Source organism: Nicotiana tomentosiformis, chromosome 12 (genome assembly GCF_000390325.3).
Source record: "Nicotiana tomentosiformis chromosome 12, ASM39032v3, whole genome shotgun sequence".
NCBI lineage: Eukaryota > Viridiplantae > Streptophyta > Magnoliopsida > Solanales > Solanaceae > Nicotiana > Nicotiana tomentosiformis.
The window spans coordinates 17,277,556-17,305,210 of record NC_090823.1 but is presented as its reverse complement, the minus strand read 5'-3'; the positions used below and the strand labels follow the sequence as shown (position 1 = coordinate 17,305,210).

Below are 27,655 nucleotides of genomic sequence, written 5' to 3'. Positions count from 1 at the left end.
ATTACCAGTCTTGGGAGGTTGTTTATAATTATTTCCGATGTTGGTTTCGATTATCTATTTAAAAACAAAATTGGCTTGAATTGTATTATAATCACCTTACTTAGTCTTAGAGACTAAGTGCCATCACGATACCTGTGGTGGGATTTTGGGTCGTGACAATACCAGTGAGTTTGCAAAGATTTTTTTTTTCTGACTTAAAATAGATTCTAGAAGATTTTATTTTTTAGATATCTATGAGATACATTATTTATGCAGTTTGGTAGCACTGCACGGACAAAAAAATTGATATTTGGCCGCAAAAGCGACGCTCTATCCGAAAACAAATGCGATCACTTATTGGGTCCTATCTTTGTGAAATTATGTGTTAAGTATTATTTTATGACCCGGTTAAAAAACGTTGGGTCGGATTAAGTGGGACAAAAATAAGGTCAATTTTTTTTCTATCAGCCCGAGATTGCTACTTGGCCCAATGAGAAACTGCCACATCACTAAATTGAATGTCCCCAAATTTCGTCGTTAGATGCGGGGGCAATTTTGTTAATATAATTAACGTCGTGTGCTTTTTTGGATGGAAAGGTAAACGGAGGGTATATGTAAACCATTTAGCAAACGATAGGAATCATTTGGGGGATTTTCTCAAGGTAATATCATTTCCTTCAAGATGAAAGAGGCTGAAAAATCTGGAGTAGAAGACTAAGCCCCGCTCTCTTAGAAAACCTTGGTGATTGGGGAAGAAGAAGGAAGTGAGGAGGGGTGGGTCTAATCTTGAAGACATGGTTGGGGAAGGGGGGAGTGAAAAAGTAAAAGAAAAGGAAAAAGGTGATAAACAAAAGTGAAAATAAGAAAAAATATTTAAAAATAGGTTTTTATATTACATTGACACATGACTGAAATTAAAAGTAAGGACACAAATGATACATTATTTGTCAAGGCAGGGGCAAATAAATGCCCAACTATTAACGGCAATTTTGACCATTTTCCATAATATCAAAGAAAATGATCTCCTACGCCTGCTTAAAACTTGAATGGAAGAAAATAACCTTCTAAAGATCTCTCGTAATTTATTTATAAATATTGTGTGTTATTTTTTTACCGATTATATGTGAACAAATTTCTATAAGAAAATATAATATTTATAATTAATTACAAGATCAGTTCTCCATCAATTTCACATGGCATAAATCTTTCTCCCCTTCTGCATTTTTCATTAATTTGTTCTTGAGTAAGGTTCTTAGTATAGTCCCATCCATAAATCACCCAGTCTTCCCTGCATACCAAATAGCAAATTAACTCTGTTTTTTCAGGAGTTCTACAGTTTACCACGTCTCAGAAAATATAACTAAGACAAAAATGCAAATTTCCAACACCGCCATGATTTGCTTATAACACATTTTCTTCGGAATATATATGTCATGCAAAATAATACTTTTGTTAGTACCAATAAATATTCTGGTAACCATCTTTTCTGAAATATAAACTAATTGGTAGCTTATTGGAAGATATCATTTTTGAAGTGTAATTCACATAAAAAGGTAAAAACATCTACTGGAATTTAGGGGAGGCCTATTCTTGCGCATCCAGCAAATATCGAGTAATTACACTTCCACATGCCCAAATCCTTCCATTCAAATGCAAATAAGCATTCATAATTAGAATGAAATGAAATGTAAATGTGATTTTTTAATTAAGTATATATAAAAAAACCTAGCTTATTGAGAACAATAATTTTGGATGAAAGACATTATCCATAAATATTACCTAGTTACATAAGTTGATTCTCAGATAAAATACCACAAAAGCTTTTCATTTAATTGGATTTATACTACAATACTGAATAATATAAGAATATATAAAGTCATGTAGATGAAATGAAAAAAGCAACTAATGGATAGATATTCTTTTTACTTTTCACCACTAATTATCCAATGTTTTCTTTAGTTACATTTACACTCCATTTACTTGATTTTTACGATTTTGCTTTTTAATCTATTTATTTATTTGCAAAATCATAAAATAATTCATTTTGTGAGGATTAACAGAGAAAGTAAGTAATGAAGAAAATAAAGGTTAGAAAGGGAGGGAAAAATCTATCAAAATGGACCTTTTATTACATACATTAGGGGTACGAAATACAAAAAAAAATCATTAAATAGATATTTCCACAAATTATAGTATAGATATACTTCAAGAAATAAATAAAAATTATGTTCGCTTAGCAATTTACTAGTCAAGTTGTGTCTGGTAAACAATATGGTTCTAATTGGTAATGCTTTATCAATTTTATGTGAGACAAGAAATGGCTCATAAATAGGTCCTTAATACTGTAACGTAAGGTCCGACTTTATTTGCTCCTTTTGGAGTTTCAGAAAAGGAGAGGAAACATTCATCGCATGCATGCGTTAATTAACCTACATTGAATGTTTTTTTTTTGCTAATTGATTATTACAGATGACGAAATTTTATTTGGAATGATATAAACTTTCCAATTAGCAAATCTGTTTTTAAGGGAAAAAAGTTGTTCGATCAAAACGTGTGAAGACAAAAAATATAATTTGCTCAATCAAAACATGTTGAGGTGAAAACAAAAACAAAAATTACAATTTTGCAATAATACATGAGTAGCTTTACACTAGTTACTCCACTTGTTTACGAAAAAAAATAAGAGCAACCTCTACTGGCAATATTTGCCACAAGGATAGGGGCAGTAAACCCCTTGGAATCCACTTCTACCAAAAGACCAGTCTCCAACAGCTTCAACAATTGTCTGTTATAATGAGTTAGTATCAAACGTCAAATAACAACACAAGAAAGCTGAAAAATTACAGTAATATAAAGAAAAAAAGAAATGAAAATATGACCTTGTTAGCTATTGTTGGAGAGTTGTTGTTGGACCAATAGCTTTGTATTTCAATGCCATGGTGGAAATGGCAAGAAGAAATGAAATAACCTCTTGATATACTTGGTCCTAAATCGTTCAATGCCTCTAAAAATGTCGACCTAAAATCTTGGAGAGATTGGATTTGACTTGGTGAGCATTTATTTATATCTTTCTTGCATGTATCCCAAACATGTTCAGGGTCAGTAACACATTCGGGAACCAAAATGTTGTTTATCTAATTTTCAAGAATCAATAGGCAAACCCTTTAGAATTTGAAGGAAAATAAAATATATTCAGAAATGTATTAGTTACTATCATATATAGAAATTGATTTTCAAACCTGCCAAGAATCATAAGCCGAATTAATGATGAAATGTGGCGTGCAAATATGTGGTGCTGCATATACTGAGGGAAGAAGCACTGCCAAATCATTGGATTGTATACTTTTTAGTTAGAAAGATCATGTTGGTCAATTTATTAACACAATAAATAAATAAAACTGTTCTTACCAAACTTGGGTCTAAGCTCAAGAATGTGCTAGAGAGTGGTAGGTTCTTGGCAGATCCCTAAAGTACACCCCAAAGAGAGTTAGTAATGTTTTATAAAAAGCAATAAAGAATAATAAAAGAGAAACAATTTACTAAATGATGGTTCTGACATGCAAAGTAACAACTCTCTTAAAATACTCTTTAATACGTGGCTCACCAGTTATAGTTTTTCTGTATAAACTCATACAAGAATTAGTTAAAAAGAGAAACACACTCTTGAAAATTTTCTCAGATTCATGAACTTACGCATTAATAAAGAAACCAGCATCAGAGATTCATTTGACTCTAGCAGTCAAGGAGAAAAAAAGTCTGAATTTGTCACAATGTAGGATTGCACCCAACCCTCCTGCTGAAGTTCCACTAAGGATGGCCCATCATCAAAGTTTAAAAATTTCTTATATTTTTAGCCATATAATTAGAGAGAAATAAGAGGACTATATATGAGGGGGAAATGGGACGTACATTTTCAGCATATATCATCTCAATAGCAGAAGAAGAAAGGAGCTTGAAATGCTGTGAAGAAGAAAAGAGTACTGAGCTGAAGATGTTTTCGAAGCGTAAGATATATATAGAGAGCCTTTTTATAAAGCACTGTGATCATAACATCAACCAGTAGTCTTTGTAATAGAACTAAATTTAGCAGCCAGCTTTTATTAAATGGTATCCTATATTAGGTTAGTCGCTGCATGTGAGTACAATTATAAATTCACAGCCAATTAATTAAATTGGTCCCCACATTCTTAATATTTGAACTGCTTATAAACGAAATATAGGGCAAATCTTCTTTAACTTGGTTACTAAAAGTGACTTTGACTATGTGATTCTTGCTTTCTAATTTTGGAGCAGATTTATGTTTTGCATGTGACTCTTCATCTCACTACCATTGGAAGGCGGAGGAGAAGCTGAGCTATAGGTTCCGCAAATCCAGCTGTTTTTGCTCAAACAGTGTATTTTGTGTTAAGAAATTCATTAAATATGTATCAATATAAAAAGTAAAATCCACTTATTAACACTTGAAATCGTCGTTTTAAAATACAGAACTTATAAGATTGAAATTCTAGTTCCACCTCTGACCATTAGAGTAGAAAAGAATAATGAACTTCTTTAAGGTTGTGCGTTAATTCCCTAAAAGTTCCAATACTGTGAAACTACAGCCATCACCTAAATACACTAAATAGTAGAAAACTGTTAGTTGCGCACTCTGAATTTATCTCCAAATTCTGCTGGGAGCAACCTTTGTAATTTATTTCAACATTCTCTTGAAGATGAATGTATAATCTAATTTATTCTATTCATACATTAATATAAAACTTCTAGGAGATCTCTTTTTTACCCATAATAGAACGTAAAGCTTGCAAATTAATACAGATATGATTTATTGTTGGACAAATCGTCCATAACTCGGTTACTAAAAATACTCTGACCTATGTGACTCTCTCTTTCTAATTTTGAAGCAAATTTAAGTTGCGCACGACAAAGAAATTTATGACCATGCATGTGACTCTTTGTTTCTCCCTATGTCCTCATATTTGAGAAGAGTAATAAAAGTACTTACAGTAAGGTTTATTTCCCTCAAATGTATTATCTAACATAATTTTACATCAATTGCAACATTGTAAATTTAATGAACAATATATATTTTATGATTATCAGATTACAATAAATGCGTAATGCATGCATATCTTGAAATCTTTGGAGAAGCCAATCAGATGACGGATTTCTTAGCTAAGTTTGCCTCATCTAGTGGAAATGATACCTTCTACTACTCTTTCGAACATCCTCCAAAAGAGGCGAAGGGACACTTTACACTAGATAAGTGGCAACTTCCTAGTATTAGAAGAAGGTAAGACAAATGTAATTTCTTTGTAAGTTGAATACATAGTTTGCTAAGGAAGAGTTGTATTGTGTCAAGACCCAAATCTCAACATGTCGTGATAGTACCACATTACTAGGCAAGCCGACAATCACAAAATAACTACACATTTTAAATTAAAAGCATGATGTAATAAGCTTAATAGTGAAAAATCTCATAAATAACCGATAAGAACAACTACAAGATCCCCAAAAATTCGGGTGTCAACGATTAATGAGCTATAAAGTGTCAACACAGTCTAAATTTCTAATATAACCGTCTGAAAAATAGAACAATATTGAATAAAACTAAAAAGAAGGAGAGTCGAGGTCTGCGGGCGTTATAGCAGCTGCCTCAATAGTCTCCAAGCAGACACTGCACCGAAACTAGCAACCGCCGAGTCCATATGTACCTAGATCTACACACGAAGAGCAGAGTATAGTGTGAGTACAACCGACCCAATGTATTCAATAATTAACAGGACTAACCTTGGGCTGAAAGTAGTGACGAGCTCAGAAAGGTACAGTCCAAATCCAGATTATAACAGTGCAGATATAATAGGGAAATGACAGTAATGTCACGAACCAAAATCTCACCCGTCGTGATGGCGCCTATCTCAATACTAGGCGCCGACTATCTCAATAAACCCCCATATCATTTATGTTTGAAAACATAATATATAGAATTAGCGGAAGAAAAACTCTCTCTCTCTCACACACATACACACACACACACACACACACACACACACACACATATATATATATATATATATATATATATATATATATATATATATATATATATAAACACTCCCAAAACCCGGTGTCACTGAGTACATGAGCATCTAATATGAATACAAGTCTGAAAAATATGGTCAATAATAGTCTGAGACCAAATACAATAAACAAGGAGATAGAGAAGGAGAGACAAGGTCTACGGAACACGACAGCTACCTCAAAATACCCTCTATGTACGGAACTGTGCGAAAGGATCAATACCCTCTATGTACGAAAATACCTGGATCTATACACGAAGTGCAAGGTGTAGTATGAGTACAACCAACTTAGCAAGTAACAATAATAACTAAGGAACTAAAGATGATGACGAGATACACAGTTATAGTTTACTTTCAGTAATTCCAGCAGAGAATAAACATGCTTTCAAATCAGACAGTTTAAGACAAATCAATTTTATACAGTTCAAGTTCATGTAATCCGGATACAAAATCTTTCAGAGATTTCACAATAATGACAGATAGCAACCAAGTGCAATAACAAATGCAAAGCAAGTACAACCTCCCACGCAACAGTCACTCAACTCATCACAACAACTCAACCACTCAGCTTTTAGCCCTCAGCACTGGCACTCAATGGGTACCCGCGCTCACTGGGGGTGTACAAATTCCGGAGGGGCTCCTACAGCCAAAGCGCTATAATCTGCACGGATAACTCACATGCCATAATATAAATATCTAGATCTGCACGGCCAACTCTCATGCAATAGTATAATATACGGATCTGCATGGACAACTCACGTGCTGCACTGCCAACTCATGTGCTATAGTATAATATAAAGATCCGCACGGACAACTCACGTGCTACATGGCCAACTCGCGTGCTATAGTATAATATAAGGATCCGCACGAACAACTCACGTGCTACACGACCAACTCACGTGCTATAGTATAATATAAGGATTCGCACGGCCAACTCACGTGCTGCACATCCAACTCATATGTTATAGTATAATATAAATATCTCACAATCAGGCCCTCGACCTTGCTCAGTCATAAATCTCTCCAGTCTCTCGGGCTCTCAGAAATCATGAAAATCAGTCCAAACAACAATGATATGATGCATCAATAATGAACAATAGAGACTGAGATAAAATAATCATGTAAACTGTGACTCAGTACAAACAACAATTAAGCAAATAGTTCAACATGTACATGACCTCTGTGGATCCCAACAGTACCAACATATTGCCTAAACATGGTTTCTAGTCAAATTTCCACAACACATAGAGAGCACATAGCTAATGACAAGTTATTCAACTTTACAGTCTCACGGGACGGATCAAGTCACAATCCCCTCGGTGCATGCCCGCACGCCTGTTACCTAGCACGTGCGTCACCTGCAAGGTAATCACATGATACCAAATTCCGGTGTTTCATACCCTCAGGACCAAATTTAAAACTGTTACTTACCTCAAACCATGAAATTCTTATTCCGCTAAGCCTTTGCCTCGTGAATTGGCCTCCAAATACCTCGAATCTAGCCACAAATAATTCGATTTAGTCAATAAAATTTATTGGAATTAATTCCATAAGAAATATTAATTTTCCATCAAAATTCGAAATTTAGCTCAAAAATTGCCCGTGGGGCCCATGTCTCGAAACTCAACAAAAATTACAAAATCCGAAAGCCCATTCAACCACGAGTGTAACCATACTAATTTTACCTAAATTCGACCTCAACTCGACCCTCAAATCTTCAATTTAAAATAAGAGGGTTTTCTAAATTTTTAAACTTAATTTATCCATTAAATGATGGATTCAAAGACATAATCATGGAAATTAATCAAAAATGGATAAGAAATATCACCCAGCCATATTACCACCCCCAACCCAAATACAAACCTCATCTAGCCCATAACAACCCGAACCCACAATGACCATATGCTCCCGCCCAAACCACTACCCACCAAAACTGACCTACTTATGCACCACACCCTCGTCCCTATTTTGAAGAGAGGGATCCCAGATATTATTTCCCCGATTGCTGAGCCTATGACCCAGTTGTTCGAGATATTGAGAAGAGCATGATTGATACATCTAGTAGAAGGAAGGGTTCCTGAGTATCCCTCCAAGTATTTTGATGCAACCAAAAGGTATGTGTACCATTCCAACGTGCTTGGCAATGATACTGAAGATTGTTTTAAGCTGAAAAATAAGATTGAAACACTGATTAAGAGCAGATCCATTCAGTGCATCCCGACATCGCCCAATTTGAATCGCAATCCGCTGCCAAATCACTTAAACCAGGGGGTCAACATGATCACATCGGACGAAGAATATGATTTGAAAGGAACAATTGTCAAAAATAGGAAAATGCAAAGGCCGCAAGGATCCCATCTCAAAGGACTCCAATGATTACAACAAAAGTGAGACCTACGGTGACAGTTCAGACTTATCAGCGACAACCTGTCGTTGCTATAAGGGATGAAGAGAGTCGAGAGTACCAAACCACCCCATGAACAGACTAGCAGAAGGGGAAGGCCAAGATGACAGACTCTACTGCAGCCCATGGTATGACTAGGTTTGGGAGATGCTACGCTCCTGAAGATGCAAATCGAGGGAACTTGGGAAGAGAGAAGATTCAAAGAAGGAACATAACAGACCTAGAAGCCGCCAAATTATAGAAGAGAATGTCGACCAAAGAGTACTCTGTAGAGGAGCATCAAAAGAAAACTCGAGCGCAAATATAAATCATGGACTTGCTGATAGGTTTCGATAGTCATAAGGATGTCCTGTTGAAAGTACTAAGCGGGGTAAGTGTAGCAAGCAACACCACTAGTGAGGCACTGGCCGTGACAATTGGGAAAATGGTCGAAGTAAATATGATCACTTTTAGAAGAGACGAACTTCATGTTGAAGGCATAAGTCACAACAAACCCCTTCATATCACTGTCATATGTGGGGACAAAGTGGTGTCCCGTGTACTGGCGATAAAGGGTCATGATTCAACATTTGTCCGCTCTCTACCCTGCGGGAGTTGAGAATTCATTTAAGGAAAGTCAAGGAAAGTCACGTGAGGGTAAGGGCTATTGATGTTTCACAGAAAGATGTTATCGGAGAAATTTATCTGGCTTTGCAGATCGGGTCGGTCAAATTTCCCATATTGTTTCAAGTAATGGATATTTCTTCTTCATACAACTTGTTGCTAGGAAGGCCCAAGATATGCATGGTAGGGTCCGTCCCATCCACTTTGTACCAATGCATTAAATTTGAGTGGGGATGTCAAGAGATCATGATCCATGGTGAATGGGGCCAATCAGCTTATTTGGAGCATGCTATCCCGTTTATTGAAGAACTAGATGGAGCCACCTTCCATGTAGACCACTAAAATAGGAGAGACTGAACAAAACTTGGGAATTCACCCGTCATATAGATCCAAGATGGCTATGAAGGAGATGGTGAAATACAGATACAAACCAGGAATAGGGTTGGGAGCCAGGTCAGTCGGGATCACAGAGCCAATTAAACCTAATGGGCAGAAAGGAAGGGCCGACATAGGATATCAACCTCCAGTAGGGAAAGCTCATAGATGTAGCTCTGGGAAAAAGGTTTTTGTACCAGAGCATGTTTCAAGTCCGGGCCAAAGTTCAGTACCAGAAGATGATATCGTTGATGTGATGGGAACGTTATTCGTGAATATGATTGAAGAATATTATGAAGGGACTAACATCAAGACACAGACCATCAGGGATGCTAACCAGGGTAAAACCTGCGGAATTGGACCTCCAGTCCGTCTTTGGTTCACTGGGAGTCTTGGTAGTATGGAACTATAAAAGTTTTTTTTAAAAGCACATGGTCAATTGAGGCCTGCACCGTGTCCGTACCTTTCTGTCATTTGCCTCTTTTGAATGCTTAGACGTTCCTCTTGGATGAAATAAAAAGAATTATTTTCTTAAAATATTGAACTTTATTTACTACTTCATTTATACTTAGTTTTTATTTTCAGTAATCAAAATTTTAAAAACTCACGTTCCGTGATTGTGACATGTAACGAAACCCTCAAGCAAAATGACCCAGATTACGAGGAGTATGATGCCAAACAATCTACCACAAGAGATCGAACAGATTGAGAGTCATCAAAAACCTAACGTCGAAGAAACAAAAGTGGTCAACCTCGAAAATGAAGAAGACGTGAAAGAAACTAGAATCAACATTCATCTAGAAGCCAAGCAGAAAGAAAATCTGGTTGAGCTCCTCTAACAATACATCTATTTGTTCACATGGTTATATGATGATATACCTGGATTAAGTACTAATATTGTCTCGCATCGACTACCCATCGATCCTGCCAGACCACCGGTCAAACGAAAACCTAGAAAATTCAAATCTAATTTAAGTCTGAGGATAAAGGAGAAGGTAACCAACCAGATAAAGGTGAATGTGGTAAGGATCACCAATTATCCTAGCTGGTTGGCAAATATCGTCCTAGTACCCAAGAAATATAAAAAGATCAGGATATGCGTGGATTACCGAGATCTCAACAAAGCTAGTCCAAAGAACGACTTCCCTTTACCAAATATCCACATCCTCATCGACAACTGCGCGAAGCGTGAACTGCAATCATTTGTGGATTGTTTCGCTGGATACCACCAAATCTTGATGCATGAGGAAGATGCAGAAAAGACAACCTTCACCATACCTTGGAGAGTTTACTCCTATAGAGTCATACCGTTTGGTCTCACGAATTCCGGTGCCACCTACATGAGGGCCATGACGACCTTTTTTCACGACATTATTCATAAGAATATCAAAGTGTATGTGGATGACATCATAATCAAGTCTCGAAAGAGTTCAGAGCACTTGGATGATTTGAGAAAATATTTCGAGTGCCTGTGGAGGTACAATTTGAAATTGAATCCGTCAAAGTGAGCGTTCGGAGTCCCTGCTGGAAAGTTATTGGGCTTCATTGTAAGCAGGAAATGGATAAAACTGGACCCATCAAAAATCAAGGACAATCAGCAATTTCAACCACCCAAAAGTTAGAAAGATGTGATGAGTTTGCTAGGTAGATTGAATTACTTTACTCATTTCATAGCCCAGTCCACGGTAATCTGTGAACCCATTTTCAAGTTGTTAAAAATGATGCAACCCACAAAATGGACAGAAGAGTGCCAGAAAGCCTTCGACAGAATCAAGGAGTATCTGTCAAATCCACTAGTGCTGGTTCTCCCCGAGCCTAGGAAGCCATTGTTACTATATCTGTCAGTCTTGGAAAATGCCTTCGGTTGTGTGTTGGGGCAACATGACGAAATTGGGAGGAAGAAGCAGGCCATCTACTACTTAAGTAAGAAGTTCATGTCGTCCGATGCCAAATATACTTTGATAGAACGCACTTGTTATGCTCTGACTTGGATCGCCCAGAAACTGAGGCATTACATGTAGCATATACTACGCATTTGGTATTTCTGCTCGACCCGCTCAAGTATATATTCCAAAAGCCGATGACTACCAGAAAGTTATTTAAATGGTAAATTCTTCTCAACGAATTTGATATTATGTACATAACTCAGAAGGCTATCAAGGTGTAAGCTTTAGCTGACCACCTCGTAGAGAATCCAGTGGACGGGGATTACGAGCCATTCACTATGTATTTTCCCGATGAAGAAGTATTATTTGCTGGAGAAGATATTGCAGAATCATACCCTGGATGGAGAATGTTTTTCGATGGAGCAACAAACTTTAAAGGAGTCAGATTTGGGGCAGTCCTAATTTCGAAATCCGGATAGCACTATCCAGCATCGACAAAGATAAGATTCTCGTGTACCAATAATATGGCTGAATACGAAGTGTGCATCCTTAGGATCAGAATGGCAGTCGATATGAACATCATAGAACTTTTGGTCATAGGGGATTCCGATATATTGCTACACCAAGTCCAAGGGGAATGGTCAACCAAACAATGTCAATCTCCTTCTATACCTGCACTACATGAAAGAGATATGCAAGAAGTTCACAAAGATTGAGTTCAAGCACGTTCCAAAGATTCAGAACGACTTCACCGACGCCCTTACAACTCTATCATCCATGATTCAGAATCCATACAAGAACTACATTGACCCTGTCGAGGTGGAGATCAGGGATCAACACGCATATTGCTTCCATGTAAACAAAGAGCCAGATTGTAAACCATGGCATCACGATATCAGGAGATTCCTTGCAACCAGAGAGTACCCAAAAACACTACTAATAGTCAAAAGGGAGCCCTCAGGATGTTGGAAAAACATTATTTCCTCAACGGGGAAGTCCTGTACAGGAGGACCCCAAATTTGGGTTTGTTGAGAGTGTAGAGGTTGCCGAGGCAACCAGGTTATTGGAAGAAATACATGCAGGAATGTGTGGACCCCATATGAACGGGTTCACATTAGCCAAGAAGATCTAGAGAGTCACATACTTTAATATGACTATGGAAAGCGATAGTATCCACTACGTAAAGAAGTGTCATCGGTGCCATATTCATGGGGATTTCATCCGGGTTCCACCAAATGAGTTGAATGTGATGGGTTCGTTTGCCGCTTGGGGAATGGACGTGATTGGACCCATAGAGCCCACCGTATCTAATGGGCATCGCTTTATCTTGGTAGCTATTGACTACTTCACTAAATGGGTCGAATCATCCCTACAAGGCCGTCACAAAGAAAGTAGTAGCGAATTTCGTCCGAAACAACATCGTCTGCAAATTTGGGATACCTGAGTCAGTCATCCCTGACAATGCCACTAAACTGAATAGAGAACTTATAAGAGAAATCTGCTAGAAGTTCAGAATTATCCACCACAATTCCACAGCCTACATACCACAAATGAATGGGTCAGCTGAGGCACCCAATAAGAATATCAAGAGGATTCTACAAAAGATATTGGACAATCACAGGCAATGGCAGGAGAAACTATCTTTCACCTTACTGAGTTATCGGACCAACATGAGAACATCCACTAGGGAAATGTCAAACATATTAGTATACGACGCTGAATTTGTGATACTCGCAGAGGTCGAGATACCATCTCTAAGGGTAATTCAAAAGGCCAAATTGGACGATGCAGAGTGGATACGGGTCAGACAAGAGCAACTCATGCTCATCGACGAGAATAGAATGGATGCAGTATGCCATGGTAAACTATATCAAAACATGATAGACAGTGTATTTAATAAGAGGGTAAAGCCACGCAAGTTCACACCGGGGCAGTTGGTCTTGAAGAAAATCTTTCCTCACCAAGAGGAAGCCAAAGGAAAGTTCGCACCTAACTGGCAAGGTCCTTACGTGGTTCACCGAGTATTGTTGGGTGAAGATCTAATCTTAGCAGAAATGGATGGAAGAATCATCACAAAGCCTATCAACTCCGACGCAATCAAGTGATATTATGTTAGAAGACAAATATAATTAGATTTTGATGTAATAGAACTACGTTCAACCTGAATTCCCACGGAGGGATATGTAGGCAACCCACGTAGGGTTCGGTTTCTCTCCCTCCCTTTTTTTGTAATAGAAAAAACCAGATATCACTTTTGTATATTACTCTTGAACTACACCGACTTGATTTCCTCAAAATACGATACGTAGGAAATCCTCATCGGATTCAGTTGTCTTTTGTTATTAAACTACATTCTAGCCTGATTCCATTTCGATACGTAGGTAGTCTGAGTCAGACTCGGACATTTCATTCTTAATCTCATCATTCTTGTATCTATTGTAATCGAACTACATCTTGACCTGATTCCATTTGGATGTGTAGGCTTCCTGAGTCTGGCTCGTTCATCTTCATCATCTTTTGTCATCATCCACGAACTACGTTCAAACCAGATTTTTGTTTTGGATACGTAGGCAACCTGAAAGGGTTTGGTCATAACCTTAGGAAAAACCTTTATAATCCATTATTTGAATTAGGACGAAGTCGCAACGGCAAGCAGTCACGTTGTCAAGAATCCCGAAAGATCGAACTCAATGGGATAGAGTTTTCAAGAAGAAACGCTCACGTGTGGAGAACGTTTTGTAGCATGTCATAATCCGAAACGACGACACTTGTCTTAAAACAATGCTTTTCAAATTTTTTTTCATAAAAATACAATAACTTGTTCTACCTACCGAACTTCGCGGCGTAACCATATCAGAGGCTGGGGCAAACCAACATTGTGGTCGACACAAACCAACTTCTGTGCTCCCACTAAGAACTTTTCTTTGAGTGCAGGATCAACAGGAGCAAGGAAATGTTGGGACCACACTGGGGCAAATGACGAACATTTTTCCATGATTATCATCCTTTATCCTTTACTAAACTTTTCTGGTATTGCTGAAGCTAATCCTTGAATCCCTTGCAAGTACCTCGAAGTCAGACCACTGTTGTGAAAAAGGCACATTATACATAGCAAACCACCTGCTCAACTAATAGGAGCAGCTTGTACAAAATGAACCGCTGGCTTCACCAATTGAAACCCTATATATAGGAAACCGCCTGCTCAACTGATCCTCCTTCAATCCGCACTCAATAGTGAGTGGAAATGGTCATTGGAAGAATAGTACCCAATAATAGTCGAGGTCGATTTTCACAAGGAGTTTAATACGGGTGTTAGGGTGTACACTTGATGAGAGTTAATGAAATAACTCAATTGCACTTCCAAATAAGGTATTTTGATTTCTAATTTTAAATTATCACTAACAATTGTAAACTAATGAGAATAAACTAGAAAGCGAATAATTGTTTTTGTTGTTTTTACCAAATGGTTAAAAGGCCTAGGGATGTAACCTTCACCTAGGTGTTCGCCTAATGGGTTAAGCATATTAACACTTGTTTTATTGATCAGGGTGTATTATAGCTCTTTAACTCTAAGTTACCCAATCAGTACATGTCAGTCATAGAGTGATTTTGCCTAATTTGTCTTCCCCAAGCCCAAATGGGTATCAAGCTAAATAGTTTATATGAGCTCAAGTCGGACTTTTCCTATCTCTAGTTCAAGCCCTTTAACTAGGTTAGTCAAATCCTTAACTAACCTAATTTCTTGTTAGCCAAGTTTTCCTAGACTAGGTCCCTCTTGCTCAAGTAAAAACCAAGTAAAAAAGACATGAATCAATGTTTGCAACCATTAATTCTATAATTAAAGCATAAACAGGACTAGATAACAAACACTCTAACATAAACAAGCATTAAATTAAATACCCATAAAGTTTACACATTAGGGTTGGGTCATAACCCTAGTAAAAGTCTAGCTACTCATAGTAGAAAACGAAGAAACAAAGAAGAAATACTAATTAAGACCATAATAGAAGATTAAAATGATAAGCCATGATGTTTTTATCCAAAATGATCACAAATTTACTAAAATAGAAAATTGCAACTGCTACAGCTGCTTAGAACTTCAAAACATGACCTAAAATGTGTTTTCCGTCTATTTATAGTGGTCCAAATTTTGCTGACAAAAATGCCCCTCGTGAGGTTCTGCGGCCGCACAATTCCATGTGCGGTCCGCACATTGCTTGAGTTTGAAGGGGCCTAGATTATGCAGCCACACAATTTGGTTTGCGGTTGCGAGTTAGCTTATGTGGCTGCACATTTTATGTGCGTTCCGCATTTCAGGCAAGGCTTCAAGTTTTGGTCATTTTGCACACACTTTGAAAATTTTGAATTCTTGTTAGTGCAGACCATGTTCTGCGGCTACACTTTTGCTTCAAGTACTTTAGGGTTTCTTCATCAGTTCTGCAGTCGCAGAGGGAATTCTACGGTCCGTACTTGCTTCTGCGTTCATAGAAATACTTTTGCGGGCCTCACTTCTTGTGTGATGAACCCCTTCTTACCTTGTGAGCCGAAACACTCCTTTTTGAGTGGATTGCTTCAAAAGGTCCCCCATTTCCAGCATTCCTGCAATTTACACATTTTCATTAGTTTTGGGAACATAAATCATTATTTTCGGACTGAACAAAAGTAAAAAGGAACTAATAAGTGATCAAAATTCACACTTATCATCAAGCAATCAGAGCACCTTGTACAAAACGAACCGTTGGCTTCACAAATTAAAGTCCTGTATATAGCAAACAGTCAGCTCAATCGATCGGAGCACCCTTTATAAATCAAAAGTCGGCTCTGCCAATCAAAGCCTTGTATATAGTAAATTGTACATTCTACCAACTGAACAATCCGCACCATCGCTCTGTCGCAACGGATGCCAGAATGGACAATCACAAACCTTGTCACTGACGTTCTATCAATCGATGGCCGTAACTTAGCTTCTCTGTCAAGAGTATCTCTTAGGCATGCTTTTTCTTTCCTTTGCTATTATCTTAAATGTTTTGACATTTTGCTCATGCAGCTTCATGCATGATTAAGGTTTAAGCCAATTGCTTTTAAGGGGAGATTACTTTACATTTTAGTGCAAAGCTCTCCCAACAAGCGGAGACGCACTCTACAAACCAAGCTCTCCCAACAAGCAGAGATATTTTCTCAGTGCAAAGCTCTCCCAACAAGCAGATACGCACTCTACAAGTCAATCTCTCCCAACAAGCGGAGACACTTTTCAATGCTCCGACGGCTACGGAACGGTACACATCCCGACTAACAAATCGAATCAAGTTCAAATAATGGTTCGCCGGCAGCCAAGCATCACCATTCCTACATCATTTACATCACATCATAATATATTATGCATTGCAATATATGGGTATGTGTGTATTTCATTTTTTCAGGAAGAAATATCGCAACGTGGAACTCTTTCTAAGCAGCAAACCAAACTACAACGCTATGAGGGAGAATAAACTCATTAGCGGGCCAAGGATCCAAGTTCAGACACAAAACGACCAGTGGAACTCCAAATATTCAAATCCTTCAAATCAAGCCGCAAAATTTAAGCTATCATAAGTGCCCAATCTTCCGTCTCACCGTATCGTCATAATACGATACTGGGGCAACTCTTGCGAGTATCGCTTCCTAAGAAATATTCACTCCAGAACTACATGAGGCCTGATCCTTGTTAAGCCCGAGGTATGTAAGCAAATCAAAGCCAGAGTTTGGCCCCAATTCCTCCAAAATCGTCCTGAAATCTTCCTTAACTCTCCCTAAATCATGCAATCCATAGCCTTCCTTAAATCTATACGCCGCTCCTGCAATGCATGCCTAAAGTCGGGATAAAATTTGTTTTGGTTTAGTTTCTTTACCCTCTAACTCTTTCATCATCTCTGGTCAAAGAGGGGCAGCTGTTGACGGCCAATTTTGACTCTCTTTTTTAAAATTTATTTATTTATACTTAATAATTTACTATGAATGTTTTGAAAGTATTTTCTATCAATAAATACTTATTTTACAAAATTAACTAGGTATTAGTACTTTTGAAATTAATAACTTAGTATAAGTATTATGTAATTACAAATATAATTATCATTTTTAGATTATTAAAATAAAATGAACCATATAGGTTTTATAATTAATTTAACAAATTATTTCTCAATTTTAGTTAAATAGGTCACTATGTTAATAATTCGAAGTTAGTGTCATAACTAGAAGATAAAGTATTTTATAAATAATTATAATAATTAGTAGCATATTTGATAATTATAATTTTATTATATATTTATTGAAAATAATTAAGTGTATTTAAATTAATTTCAAAACATATTAAAAGACAAAAAGATACAATTGCAAATCTTCAATTAAATATAGAGTGGCTACCATTTAAAACAATTTTGGCCCAAATGACCAAGCCCAATCCGAAATGACCCAGTTCAAACAAGCCCTCCAATCCACTTTGGCGTTCCTTGTCATTATCTTTAAACCAATCGGAGCTTAGCATGTCACCCGTCTCCAACACACACAAAACAAACACAATTGATCTGGGTTGTCCATTTATTAGATCAACGGCCCACGATTTTTACTCCACTATCTCTTTGAATTAAAAGCACCCAGTATAGTTAATCTTAGCCATTAGATCACAAGGATCCGATGGCTACTAAAATTCTCCATAAAAATCATTTAAACCCAAAATGTCAGCACCGTTGATCTTTAGATCAACGGTTCAGACCCCATCTCCCTATCTTAAACCTAAAGACCCACCCAAAATCCCTCAAACCCTAATCATTTCCCCATGAGCTCAGCCACCTTCCTTTCCCCTTTCCTCTCTTTTCTCTCCACTCCACTCCCATCACTATATCAGTCAAGAAGACCTTCCACAAATTCGTGCAAGGTCTTAAATCACTCGAAAATCCTTCCTTTTGCCCTCTAATCTGCGAATCTAGCCGGTCTACTTTCATTATCATCACTCAAATTCAAATACCCCAAACCTCAAACCCTAGCTTAAATATGATACTTAAAAATGATGGATTTCCTTCATGCTCCGTCAAACCAAAGTGTACATGGAGTTATTTCTCAAAACTCATCATGAGAATTCGATGTCTACAGGTCAAACATAGTGACCTCTGGACAATGAAGCCTTAGCCGATGGTTGTTGCCTGCCAACTGTCCATTCTAAATTTTCAATCGCTCATGTAAAATCTCTCATTGATTTTCACCTTTGCTCACTCTGATTTCACTAACATATTCTTGCATCATCTAATAGTCGTCATCTTCCACTACTGAATTTGAATTCTGCTGAAAACCCTAAGCCATTAGTGGCACTATAAATATGGCTTTCAATGCTCTCACCAATGAGATCGAATAGACTAATAAGAAGTAAAATCCTAATACAAGTATCAAAATGAGCGAGATTTCAAAAGTCTAGGCTCTCCTTCTCTCTCCCTTTGATTAATTTCCGTTTCTATTATTTCTGAGTTCCTTTACTGCTCAAGAGTTGGAACTTTGGTTCTTATACGGCTAAGTTAAAATACTGTTTGAATTGCTGCCTAAGAGGAGGTCAATATACCTCCATCCTTTTTTTTTTAATTATTTAATTCGAAAATTATAAGCATGTTACTGTATTCATGTTAAATGCTTCGTCTATAATGTTTTTAAGTATATAATTGCTTATTGTTGGTCCAGCATGACTTGTTGATGATCTATGATAAGTTTTTGTACTTGTCTAGTGTTAATTAAGTAGTTGTATGACTTTAATGACCTCAATATCTCCATTGAACACCTTTGTGTTTAAGTTGCTTAACCTGCCTTGATGATTTCCTTCATCTGCCTAAGACTCCATACCTTACTCTAATGTTCTGTTGTAATCTTCATGCTCATCATTCTGTATTTTGAGTTCTGTTCCACTTAATGATCTGTTATCAGTCTTCATGATTCATCATGTTATATTCTCCACAGTTTTATTACTCTGCATTTAGGTTCCATTGTAGTTTTCATGTTTGACATGATGTACCTTTCTAAGTTCTGCTATTCTATACCTGAGTTTTTCTATCATATTCTATGCATTATGTTATGCCACATTTAGAGACATTATTATATTTTTCATGTTTATCATGCCATGTTCTTTGAGTTCTGTTATTCTGAACTTGGGTTGTTGATTAGATGACTTTAGCCAGGGTATATATAAAAATACATAGAATAACCCTGCCTCACTAGGTTAAGGCTTATGAAACCTGGGTGTTCAAAATGATTTCATAAATGTTCATTAGTCCTTATGTATCCTTTTAATCCACATCATGAATGGTTTTACATCCATGTCTAATTGTTAGTTGTAAGAAGTCATACTGGGATGAGTTTTACTTTGAATATCAGCAGTATTTGTTTTGATCATCATATCTACTATGAGTCAAAACATAGTTGTGCCTATTATGGTGGAATGTTGATCATTTCTGTAATTTAAATATGACTCCATCATATTTAACTATTCAGCCCAGTCCGTATAGATGATTTAAGTCTGTTCAGGTATGATGCTTCCCTATCCCTAACCCCTAATGATACTGATAACCTGATTCTATAATATTTGAGACTCATCATGTATTGTGAGGTTGTAATCTTAATTGAAATCTCTGTATGTATGGGAGTTTGGCATGAACTTTTGTTTATCCTTCATGACTTCACATTTTGAATGTTGTTTTGAACTTATACTGAGTTCTTTCTTTCCATTGCTATTCTGGATTGAATTTGGTGTAAGGGAAACCTTCTATTATTAACTAGTTGAGTGCAATAATTTGCTTGTGTCATTGTCTGAATCTATACTAAGGATCCCAGGGGATTCAAGAAATGTCATTAACTTAGGTGTATGCTCATGATAGTGTCTAGTGTCAAACTAATATGTGATCAATGCTATGGCATTAGTAACTGTATACTAAAGTTGTTATAATTCAAAACTATGCGCCTCATGTGTCTATGAGATGTATTATTCATGTTGTCTAATTTTTAGCAATAACATCATAAGTGTGCATGTTGTTATATATGCTTAGAAGTCTGGTCTTCAAAATCTGTTCAAATGTGTGCTTCACTTACTCAATGCTGATGTAAAGGGACTATTTCTATATGTCTATTTCTGTATTATTCTGCTAAGGAAAGTAGCCTTCTATGGTAGGAAATGTCATAGTGATCGATTTGCAATAAAAGGGCCTCATTTGAATTCAAATCTATAGGGAAGATTTAATCGTTTGTGGTTAAAGTTATTTGGGAGTAGAGTTCAACTCTAGCCTGGGCTGCTCTCCTTAGGAAAAGCATTGCCCTGGGGTTGAGACCCTTGGGAACTTTGAAGTGTTAGGAGATTCAAAGGGGGAATCAGCCTTGAGTAGAACTCTCTCCTTAGCCTTTAATTCATTGACACTTTCTCCCCTTAACCTTTAATTCATTGACACTTATTACTCCATTTGGGTTTGATGTTTAATGGTAATGAAGGGTATTCAATATGGGTCATTTACTATACAGAACCTCTACATTAGCATGATTTCCTTAGCATTTAGGTACTATTAGCAACCTTTTCTTTTGATCCTTACTTAGTATGATTCCTTTAGTATTTAAACATTGTTAGTGATTTCTATTTAGTCTCTGTTTGCAAATTTTGTATATGGATATGTATATTGTACTAATTATTCTAATGACCTTCTCTTTTAGTTTTGGGCATGTACAATGATTTGGGTCTGTTGAGTTCTTTAAGAACTGAGGCCCAAATCCAACTCAACTATCGTCCAATGGTCTGTCGTCACTCTTCATTGCTACTGCTGGGCCTGCCTTTTGACGCCCAAAGCTCCGAGAGTCACTTTTTTTTCCTTCACTTCTTTACTTATTGTTTTTGTTATTCTTCAGTTGCACTATGTCAATACTCATTATTGTTTTTCCTGTTGTTATATCTCACTATGTACATGACAAGCATATATTGGATTGAATGTTTATTCTTATCTTTTAATTTATAAAATAACTTAGTCAAGCCTTAAAGAACTTAGGATTAAAAAGAAGCCTTAGTTAGCAATTAATTCTAAAATCACTAATCACGAGCTTGTTATCAATTCATTATGCCTCTCTAACCTTCTCCTTAAAGATTTTCAAAATCCAAAGGCTTAACAAAGGTGGCAGCCCCCTTTTCAAACAGAAAAATAGATTTGTCGCGATTTAATATTTCAAAAAGGGAATCAAGTATTTCGAAGGATTAAGGTGCTATCCCCTAAAACAATGGCTTTCAAACAGTTTTTCCACATCAAAACCACGGTATATCTTAGGATCATTTTCATAACACTTTCATCGCATTAGAATAATATGAATTTTCATGATTTAAGAAACAAGTGCATTAACCTAGCTTCATTTGAACACTTTCATGACAGGCGCTTCATTTTTCAAAGTCTTTTTTCAAGTTTATGTATACTAATGTTATTTTCCTAAAACTTTTCTTTAATATCCACCCTCTTTAAACCATACTTTTCCCTTGTAGATATTATGTCCTAATATATGGTAAGCTACACTCTTTTAAAGCATAATACAAATAATTAGTCCAAATCTAGTCTAAGTCCTATGGAGTTACCTCAGGTAAATTTTAAGGGGTGTCTAACACCACCCCCTTAGAAGAACAAGAACCCTTACCCATAATCTCACCGGTTAGCAAACCAATAAAGAATATACCTTTAGTAATTAAATAGGTACCCTATTATACCTTTAAATATTAGATGGCAACTCTCTTTCATTAATAACAGAGAAACCACAAGTTAAATCTTGTTTTGACAAGTGCAAAATAGGGTGCAACAGGTGGAAGGGGTACTTTAGGTAGAGGCTATCCTCCTAGGCCACAAGTTGAATCTCAGAGTGCTTCGGGGAGTCGTGGTCCTTATGTATCTTATTCTAGGTAGCCAACTTATAGTGCTCCTCTGATCCAAATCTACCACTGTGGTTATCCTGCCCATTCGGGTCAGTTTTAGTTTTTGCAACCACAACAGCAAGATAGTTATTTTGAGTGTGGGGGTACTGGTCATATCAGGAGGTACTTCCCAAGAATTTTGAGCAGTATGCCACATCAGAGTTCTCATGCCATGGTTCCAGAATCGGTTGTTCCACCTCCCGCTCAGCCAGCTAGAGGTAGGGGTCAGGCTGCCAGAGGTAGAGGTCAGACCGTTAGAGTTGGAGGTCAAGCCACTAGAGGTGGAGTCTAGCTAGCTAATGGTCGTCGAGATATGGAGGTCAGGGTGGAGGGGCCCAACCCCGATTTTATACATTCCCAGCTAGACCTGAGGCCTAGTCATCTGATGCCATTATCACCGGTATTATTTCAGTTGGCCATAGAGATGCTTCTGTTCTATTTTATTAGGGCTCTACTTATTCCTATGTGTCATCCTATTTTGCTTCAAATCTGGTGGTGCCTCGTGATTCTGTGATTGCTCTTGTGTATGTGTCCATACAGGTGGGAGATTTTATAGTTGGAGACCGTGTGTATCGCTCATGTGTGATTACCATTGGGAGACTTGAGACTAGTGTAGATCTCCTACTTCTTGATATGGTGGAATTTGATGTTATCATAGGTATAGATTGGGTGTTACCTTATCATGCTATATTGGACTGCCACGCCAAGACGGTGAACTTAGCCATGCCAGGGTTTCCTCAATTTGAGTGGAGAAGGACTCCTGGACAATCTACTAGTAGGGTTATTTCATATATCAAGGCTCGATGTATGGTTGAGAAGGGATGTCTAGCTTATTTGGCATATATTCGCGATTCTAGTACGAAGGTTCCTTCCATAGATTCAGTACTAGTTGTGCGTGAGTTTCCTGAGTTGTTTCCTGTAGATCTGTCGGGGATGCCACCTGATAGAGATACTGACTTCTGCATTGATTTGTTTCCCGGCACTCAACACATTTCTATTCCACCATACCGTATGGCGCCACCTGAGTTGAAGGAACTGAAGGAGCAGTTGTAGGATTTTGTTAATAAGGGATTCAATAGACCTAGTGTCTTGCCTTGGGGTGTGCCCGTGTTGTTCATGAAGAAGAAAAATGGTTCAACAAAGATGTGTATAGACTATCGGAAGTTGAACAAAGTCACTATCAATAACAAATATCCATTGCCGAGGATTGATGACTTATTTGATCAGCTTCAAGGTGACAACGTGTTTTCGAAGATTGATTTGCGATTTTGCTACCATCAGTTGAAGATTAGGTCATCGGATGTCCTTAAGACAACATTCTAGACTCGGTACGGGCATTATGAGTTCCTAGTGATGTCATTTGGCTTGACAAATGCCCCATCAACATTTAGGGATTTGATGAACCAGGTATTTAAGCCCTATTTGGATTATTTCATGATCGTGTTCATTGATGATATCTTGATCTACTCATGCAGTCGAGAGGAGCATGAGAAACATCATAAAGTTGCACTTCACACTCTGAGAGATAGTCAGTTGTATGCTAAGTTTTCAAAGTGTGAGTTTTGGTTAGACTCGGTCGCCTTTCTGGGGCATGTTGTATCGGTCGGTGGCATAAAAGTGGATCCTAAGAAGATTGAGCCAATTCAGATTTGGCCAAGACCAACTTTAGCTACAAAGATTCAAAGCTTCCTGGGTGTGGCGGGGTATTATCACCGATTTGTGGAGGGGTATTCATCCATCGCAACCCATATTGACTAGATTGACCCATCAGGGTGTCCATTTAAGTGGTCGGATGAGTGTGAGTTGAGCTTTTAGAAGCTTAAGACTTCCTTGAATACCACTCCAGTGTTGGTATTACCCACGAGTTTGGGATCCTATGTGGTCTATTGTGGTACATCGCGTGTTGGTCTTGGTGCAGTATTGATGCAGTATGGTAGGGTGATTGTATACGCATTGTGGCAGCTGAAGGATTATGAGAAGAATTACCTTGTTCATGACCTAGAATTGGCAGCCGTTGTTCATGCACTGAAGATTTGGAGGCATTACCTCTATGGCGTGTCGTGTGGGGTGTTCACTGATCATCAAAGTCTACAATACTTATTCAAGCAAAAGGATCTCAACTTGAGGCAGGAGGAAGTGGTTGTAGTTATTGAAAGACTATGATATTACCATTGTGTATCATCTCGGGAAGGCCAATGTTGTGGCTGACGCCTTGGGTAGAAAGGTTGCGAGTATAAATAGCCTTGCATATATTCCGGTTGATAAGAGATCTCTTGCATCAGATTTTCAGGCCTTGGCCAATCAGTTCGTGAGGTTAGATATTTCAGAGCCCAGTCATGTTCTAGCTTGCACGGTCTATAGATCTTTTTTGTTTGAGCGCATCAGAGTGCGTCAGTATGACGACACCCATTTGCTCGTCCTTAAGGACATGGTGCGGCACTATGGTGCTAAGCAGGTTACTATCGGTGATGATGGAGTGCTGCGGATGCAGGGTCAGATTTGTGCACACAATATGGATGGGCTTCGTGAGTTGATTCTGGAGGAGGCCTACAGTGCGATAATATAATCATCTGGGGGCCGCCAAGATGTACCAGAATTTAAGTCATCATTATTGGTGGAGAAAGATGAAGAAGGATATAGTTGCATATATAGCTCGGTGTTTTAATTACCAGCAGATAAAGCACGAGCACCAACCCGGTGGTTTGCTTAAGATGCTTGAGATTCCTGAGTGGAAGTGGCAGAGTATTACCATGGATTTCATTGTTGGGCTCCCATGAACCCAGAAGAAATTTGATGTTGTATGGGTCATTGTGGACAGGTTGACCAGGTTGGCACATTTCATTCCAGTAGCAGTTACCTATTCTTTAGAGCAGTTAGCTGAGATTTATATCCATGAGATTATTCGTCTGCACTATATACCGATGTCTATCATTTTTGATTGGGGCACGCAGTTCACCTCACATTTCTAGAGGGCGCACAATGTGAATTAATCACATAAGTTGAGTTGAGTACAACATTTTACCCCCAGACGGATGGGCAGTCTAAGAACACCATCCAGATATTAGAAGACATGATTCGCACTTGCGTTATGGATTTCGGGGCTTTTTGGGATCAGTTTTTGCCGCTTGCGGGGTTTGTCTACAACAACAGATGCCATTCAAGTATTCAGATGGCTCCCTATGAGGCATTATACGGGAAGTGGTGCCTTTCGCGCAGTTAGTTAGTTTGAGCTGGGAGAGGCTCGGTTGTTGGGTACCGAATTGGTTCAGGACGCCTCGGAAAAGGTCAAGATGATTCAGAATCGACTTTGCACAGCTCCGTCTAGACAGAAGAGTTATGCCAATCAGAGAGTTCGTGGTGTTGCATTCATGATTGGAGAGATTATTTTACTCCGGCTTTCACTCGTGAAGGGTGTGATGAGGTTCAGAAAGAAGGGCAAGTTAAGCCCTAGGTATATTGGACCTTTTGAGATTCTTGAGAGAGTGGGTGAGGTAGCCTATAGGCTTGCATTACCACCTAGTTTATTAGCAGTTCATCTAGTGTTCCATGTCTCCAAGCTCCGGAAGTATCACGGTGTTCTGTTCCATGTGTTAGATTTCAGTTCAGTCCAATAGGACAAGTATTTGACTTATGAGGAGGACTAGCCCGGCAGGTTTGGAATTTGAGGACTAAGAGTTATCCTTCAATTCGAGTGCAGTGGAGAGGTCACCCGGTCGAGGCAACTACATGGGAGTTCGAGTCCGATATGCGGAGTAGATACCCACACTTTTTTACCAGTCCAAACGCTTTTCTATGTTCGTTCGAGGACGAATGCTTATTTTAGAGGTGGGGAATGTGATGATCTGATAGGACATTTTGAGATTTAGCATCTATTTTCGCATTTAAAGGCCTCTATTAGCTTTGTTTAGTGTTATTCTACTTGCGTGCGCTATCTGTGTCTTATTTCGGAAATCTTTGTGTTAAAAATTGAAGACAATGTGAATTTTTGTCTTTAAAATTGACTTGAGTTGACTACGGTCAACATTTTGTGTAAACAGATCCGGATCAGTATTCTGACGGTCCCTGTTGGTCCTTATCATGATTTGGGACTTGGTCGTATGCCCAAAATTAAATTCGGAAGTCCCTAACTTGTTTTGACTCATTTTGCCGAAAAGTAGCATTTTTTAAAGTTGAAGAATGGCAAGGTTTGACTGAAAATTATCTCCTTAGCTAACGGGTTCAGATTTTGATGTAAAAACTTGGAATAGTTCTGTATTGCTGTTTGAAACTTGTCTGCAAAATTTGGTTTAATTCGGAATTGAACTATGCTGAAGAAAGGTTTTGAATCGTGTAGAGAATGAATAGGGGACAAGGATCTTCCTCTCAACACTGCTTTTCGAGGCTCCCCCCTAAATAAGTAAAGTCGGATCAACCAAAAAATGATAGGCCAGAGAGATGGGCTCATTCGACTAATTAGTGATCCAGTTGAGAGCGTAGCGTAGGAGACAAGTAAGATGACTGTCAACAGATAAAAGCCTCTCCTTATGGGGATCCAGACTTTCGATCTCTTCTCTATGGCTAGATCGAAAATTTATAACATTCAAAAACATATAGACCCCCTTCGTTCTACGAACCCTTGTTGATTCTGAACTTCGTTCGCGAAGGAACCGGACTTTTGACGGACTCCACAAGGATTGATAATAAGCTTAAATCAGGCGGAGCTCAAGATGTTAGAAGGTGCAAAATCAATGGGTGTTATCCAACTTGAGTTATGAGAGTACGAATGGTTTCTTTTTATTTTCAGGAAGAAAGAAGAAAAAAAAGACTTACATCTTTAATTTTTTTTTTATTTTCAGGAAGAAAGAAGAAAAAAAAGACTTACATCTTTAATTGATTTGATTAATTTATGGACCAAGTTGTCATTTCTTGATAGAATTCCATACAGAGACAAAACCTCGAATCAATCATTTTTCTCGAGCCGAATAGTACCTTCCAGTTAGCAGGTTTCTTCATGCGGCCAAAAGAAAAGAGAGAATTCAATTCATTTTAGCCTCTGAGGGAGGATGCAGTTAGAAATTATTCCACCGAACGTACTCCCCTCTGGATGCAGGAATAGCAACATGAACTATCTTTCAGTTAGCTAGAATCCGTTACTTGAACGAAACTAGATCTTGTGAAATCATGAAGCTCGATGCTTTCTGTCGCATTTGTTCTCTGTTTGACATGATTCGGATGCTTAAACATGATTCTAGTGTTCTTGAGGTTCACTTTGGAAGTTCATTCATTTTGTGGATTGATTTGTAGATTTAGATATTATTTTGGTGATTTGATTGCGTGAGCAAATTCGTATGATGTTATTACACTTGTTGCATGCTTGGTTTGGAGCCCGAGGGGCTCAGGTGAATTTCAGATG

The 27,655-nt window shown here is 37.9% G+C and overlaps 2 protein-coding genes and 1 long non-coding RNA gene across 3 annotated transcripts; 2 read left to right on the top strand and 1 right to left on the bottom strand.

Moving 5' to 3' along the window:
- Window positions 1-2,576: 2,576 nt before the first annotated feature.
- On the bottom strand, window positions 2,577-4,064 carry LOC104102281 (uncharacterized). The gene is made up of 6 exons (XR_687651.4): window positions 3,673-4,064; window positions 3,537-3,597; window positions 3,388-3,444; window positions 3,219-3,298; window positions 2,859-3,113; window positions 2,577-2,764 (listed from the first exon to the last, which is right to left on the bottom strand). It is a non-coding gene; the product is annotated as an uncharacterized lncRNA (long non-coding RNA).
- Window positions 4,065-12,874: 8,810 nt separating this feature from the next.
- On the top strand, window positions 12,875-13,429 carry LOC117278249 (uncharacterized). The gene has a single exon (XM_033657695.2). It carries the CDS (start codon window positions 12,875-12,877, stop codon window positions 13,427-13,429), a length of 555 nt encoding a protein of 184 aa, XP_033513586.2.
- Window positions 13,430-21,587: 8,158 nt separating this feature from the next.
- On the top strand, window positions 21,588-23,316 carry LOC138902302 (uncharacterized). The gene is made up of 2 exons (XM_070190147.1): window positions 21,588-21,623; window positions 22,804-23,316. The coding sequence occupies exons 1-2, from the start codon at window positions 21,588-21,590 to the stop codon at window positions 23,314-23,316; spliced, it is 549 nt and encodes a 182-aa protein (XP_070046248.1).
- Window positions 23,317-27,655: the final 4,339 nt, after the last annotated feature.

What these genes read in the sequence shown, in the direction of transcription:
- LOC117278249 (XM_033657695.2), top strand. Translation starts at nt 12,875, where the DNA reads ATGAATGGGTCAGCTGAGGCACCCAATAAGAATATCAAGAGGATTCTA.
- LOC138902302 (XM_070190147.1), top strand. Translation starts at nt 21,588, where the DNA reads ATGGCTTTCAAACAGTTTTTCCACATCAAAACCACG. An exon ending in TTTTCCACATCAAAACCACG is followed by an intron (nt 21,624 to 22,803) that starts GTATATCTTAGG and finishes GTGTCCATACAG; the next exon opens with GTGGGAGATTTTATAGTTGG.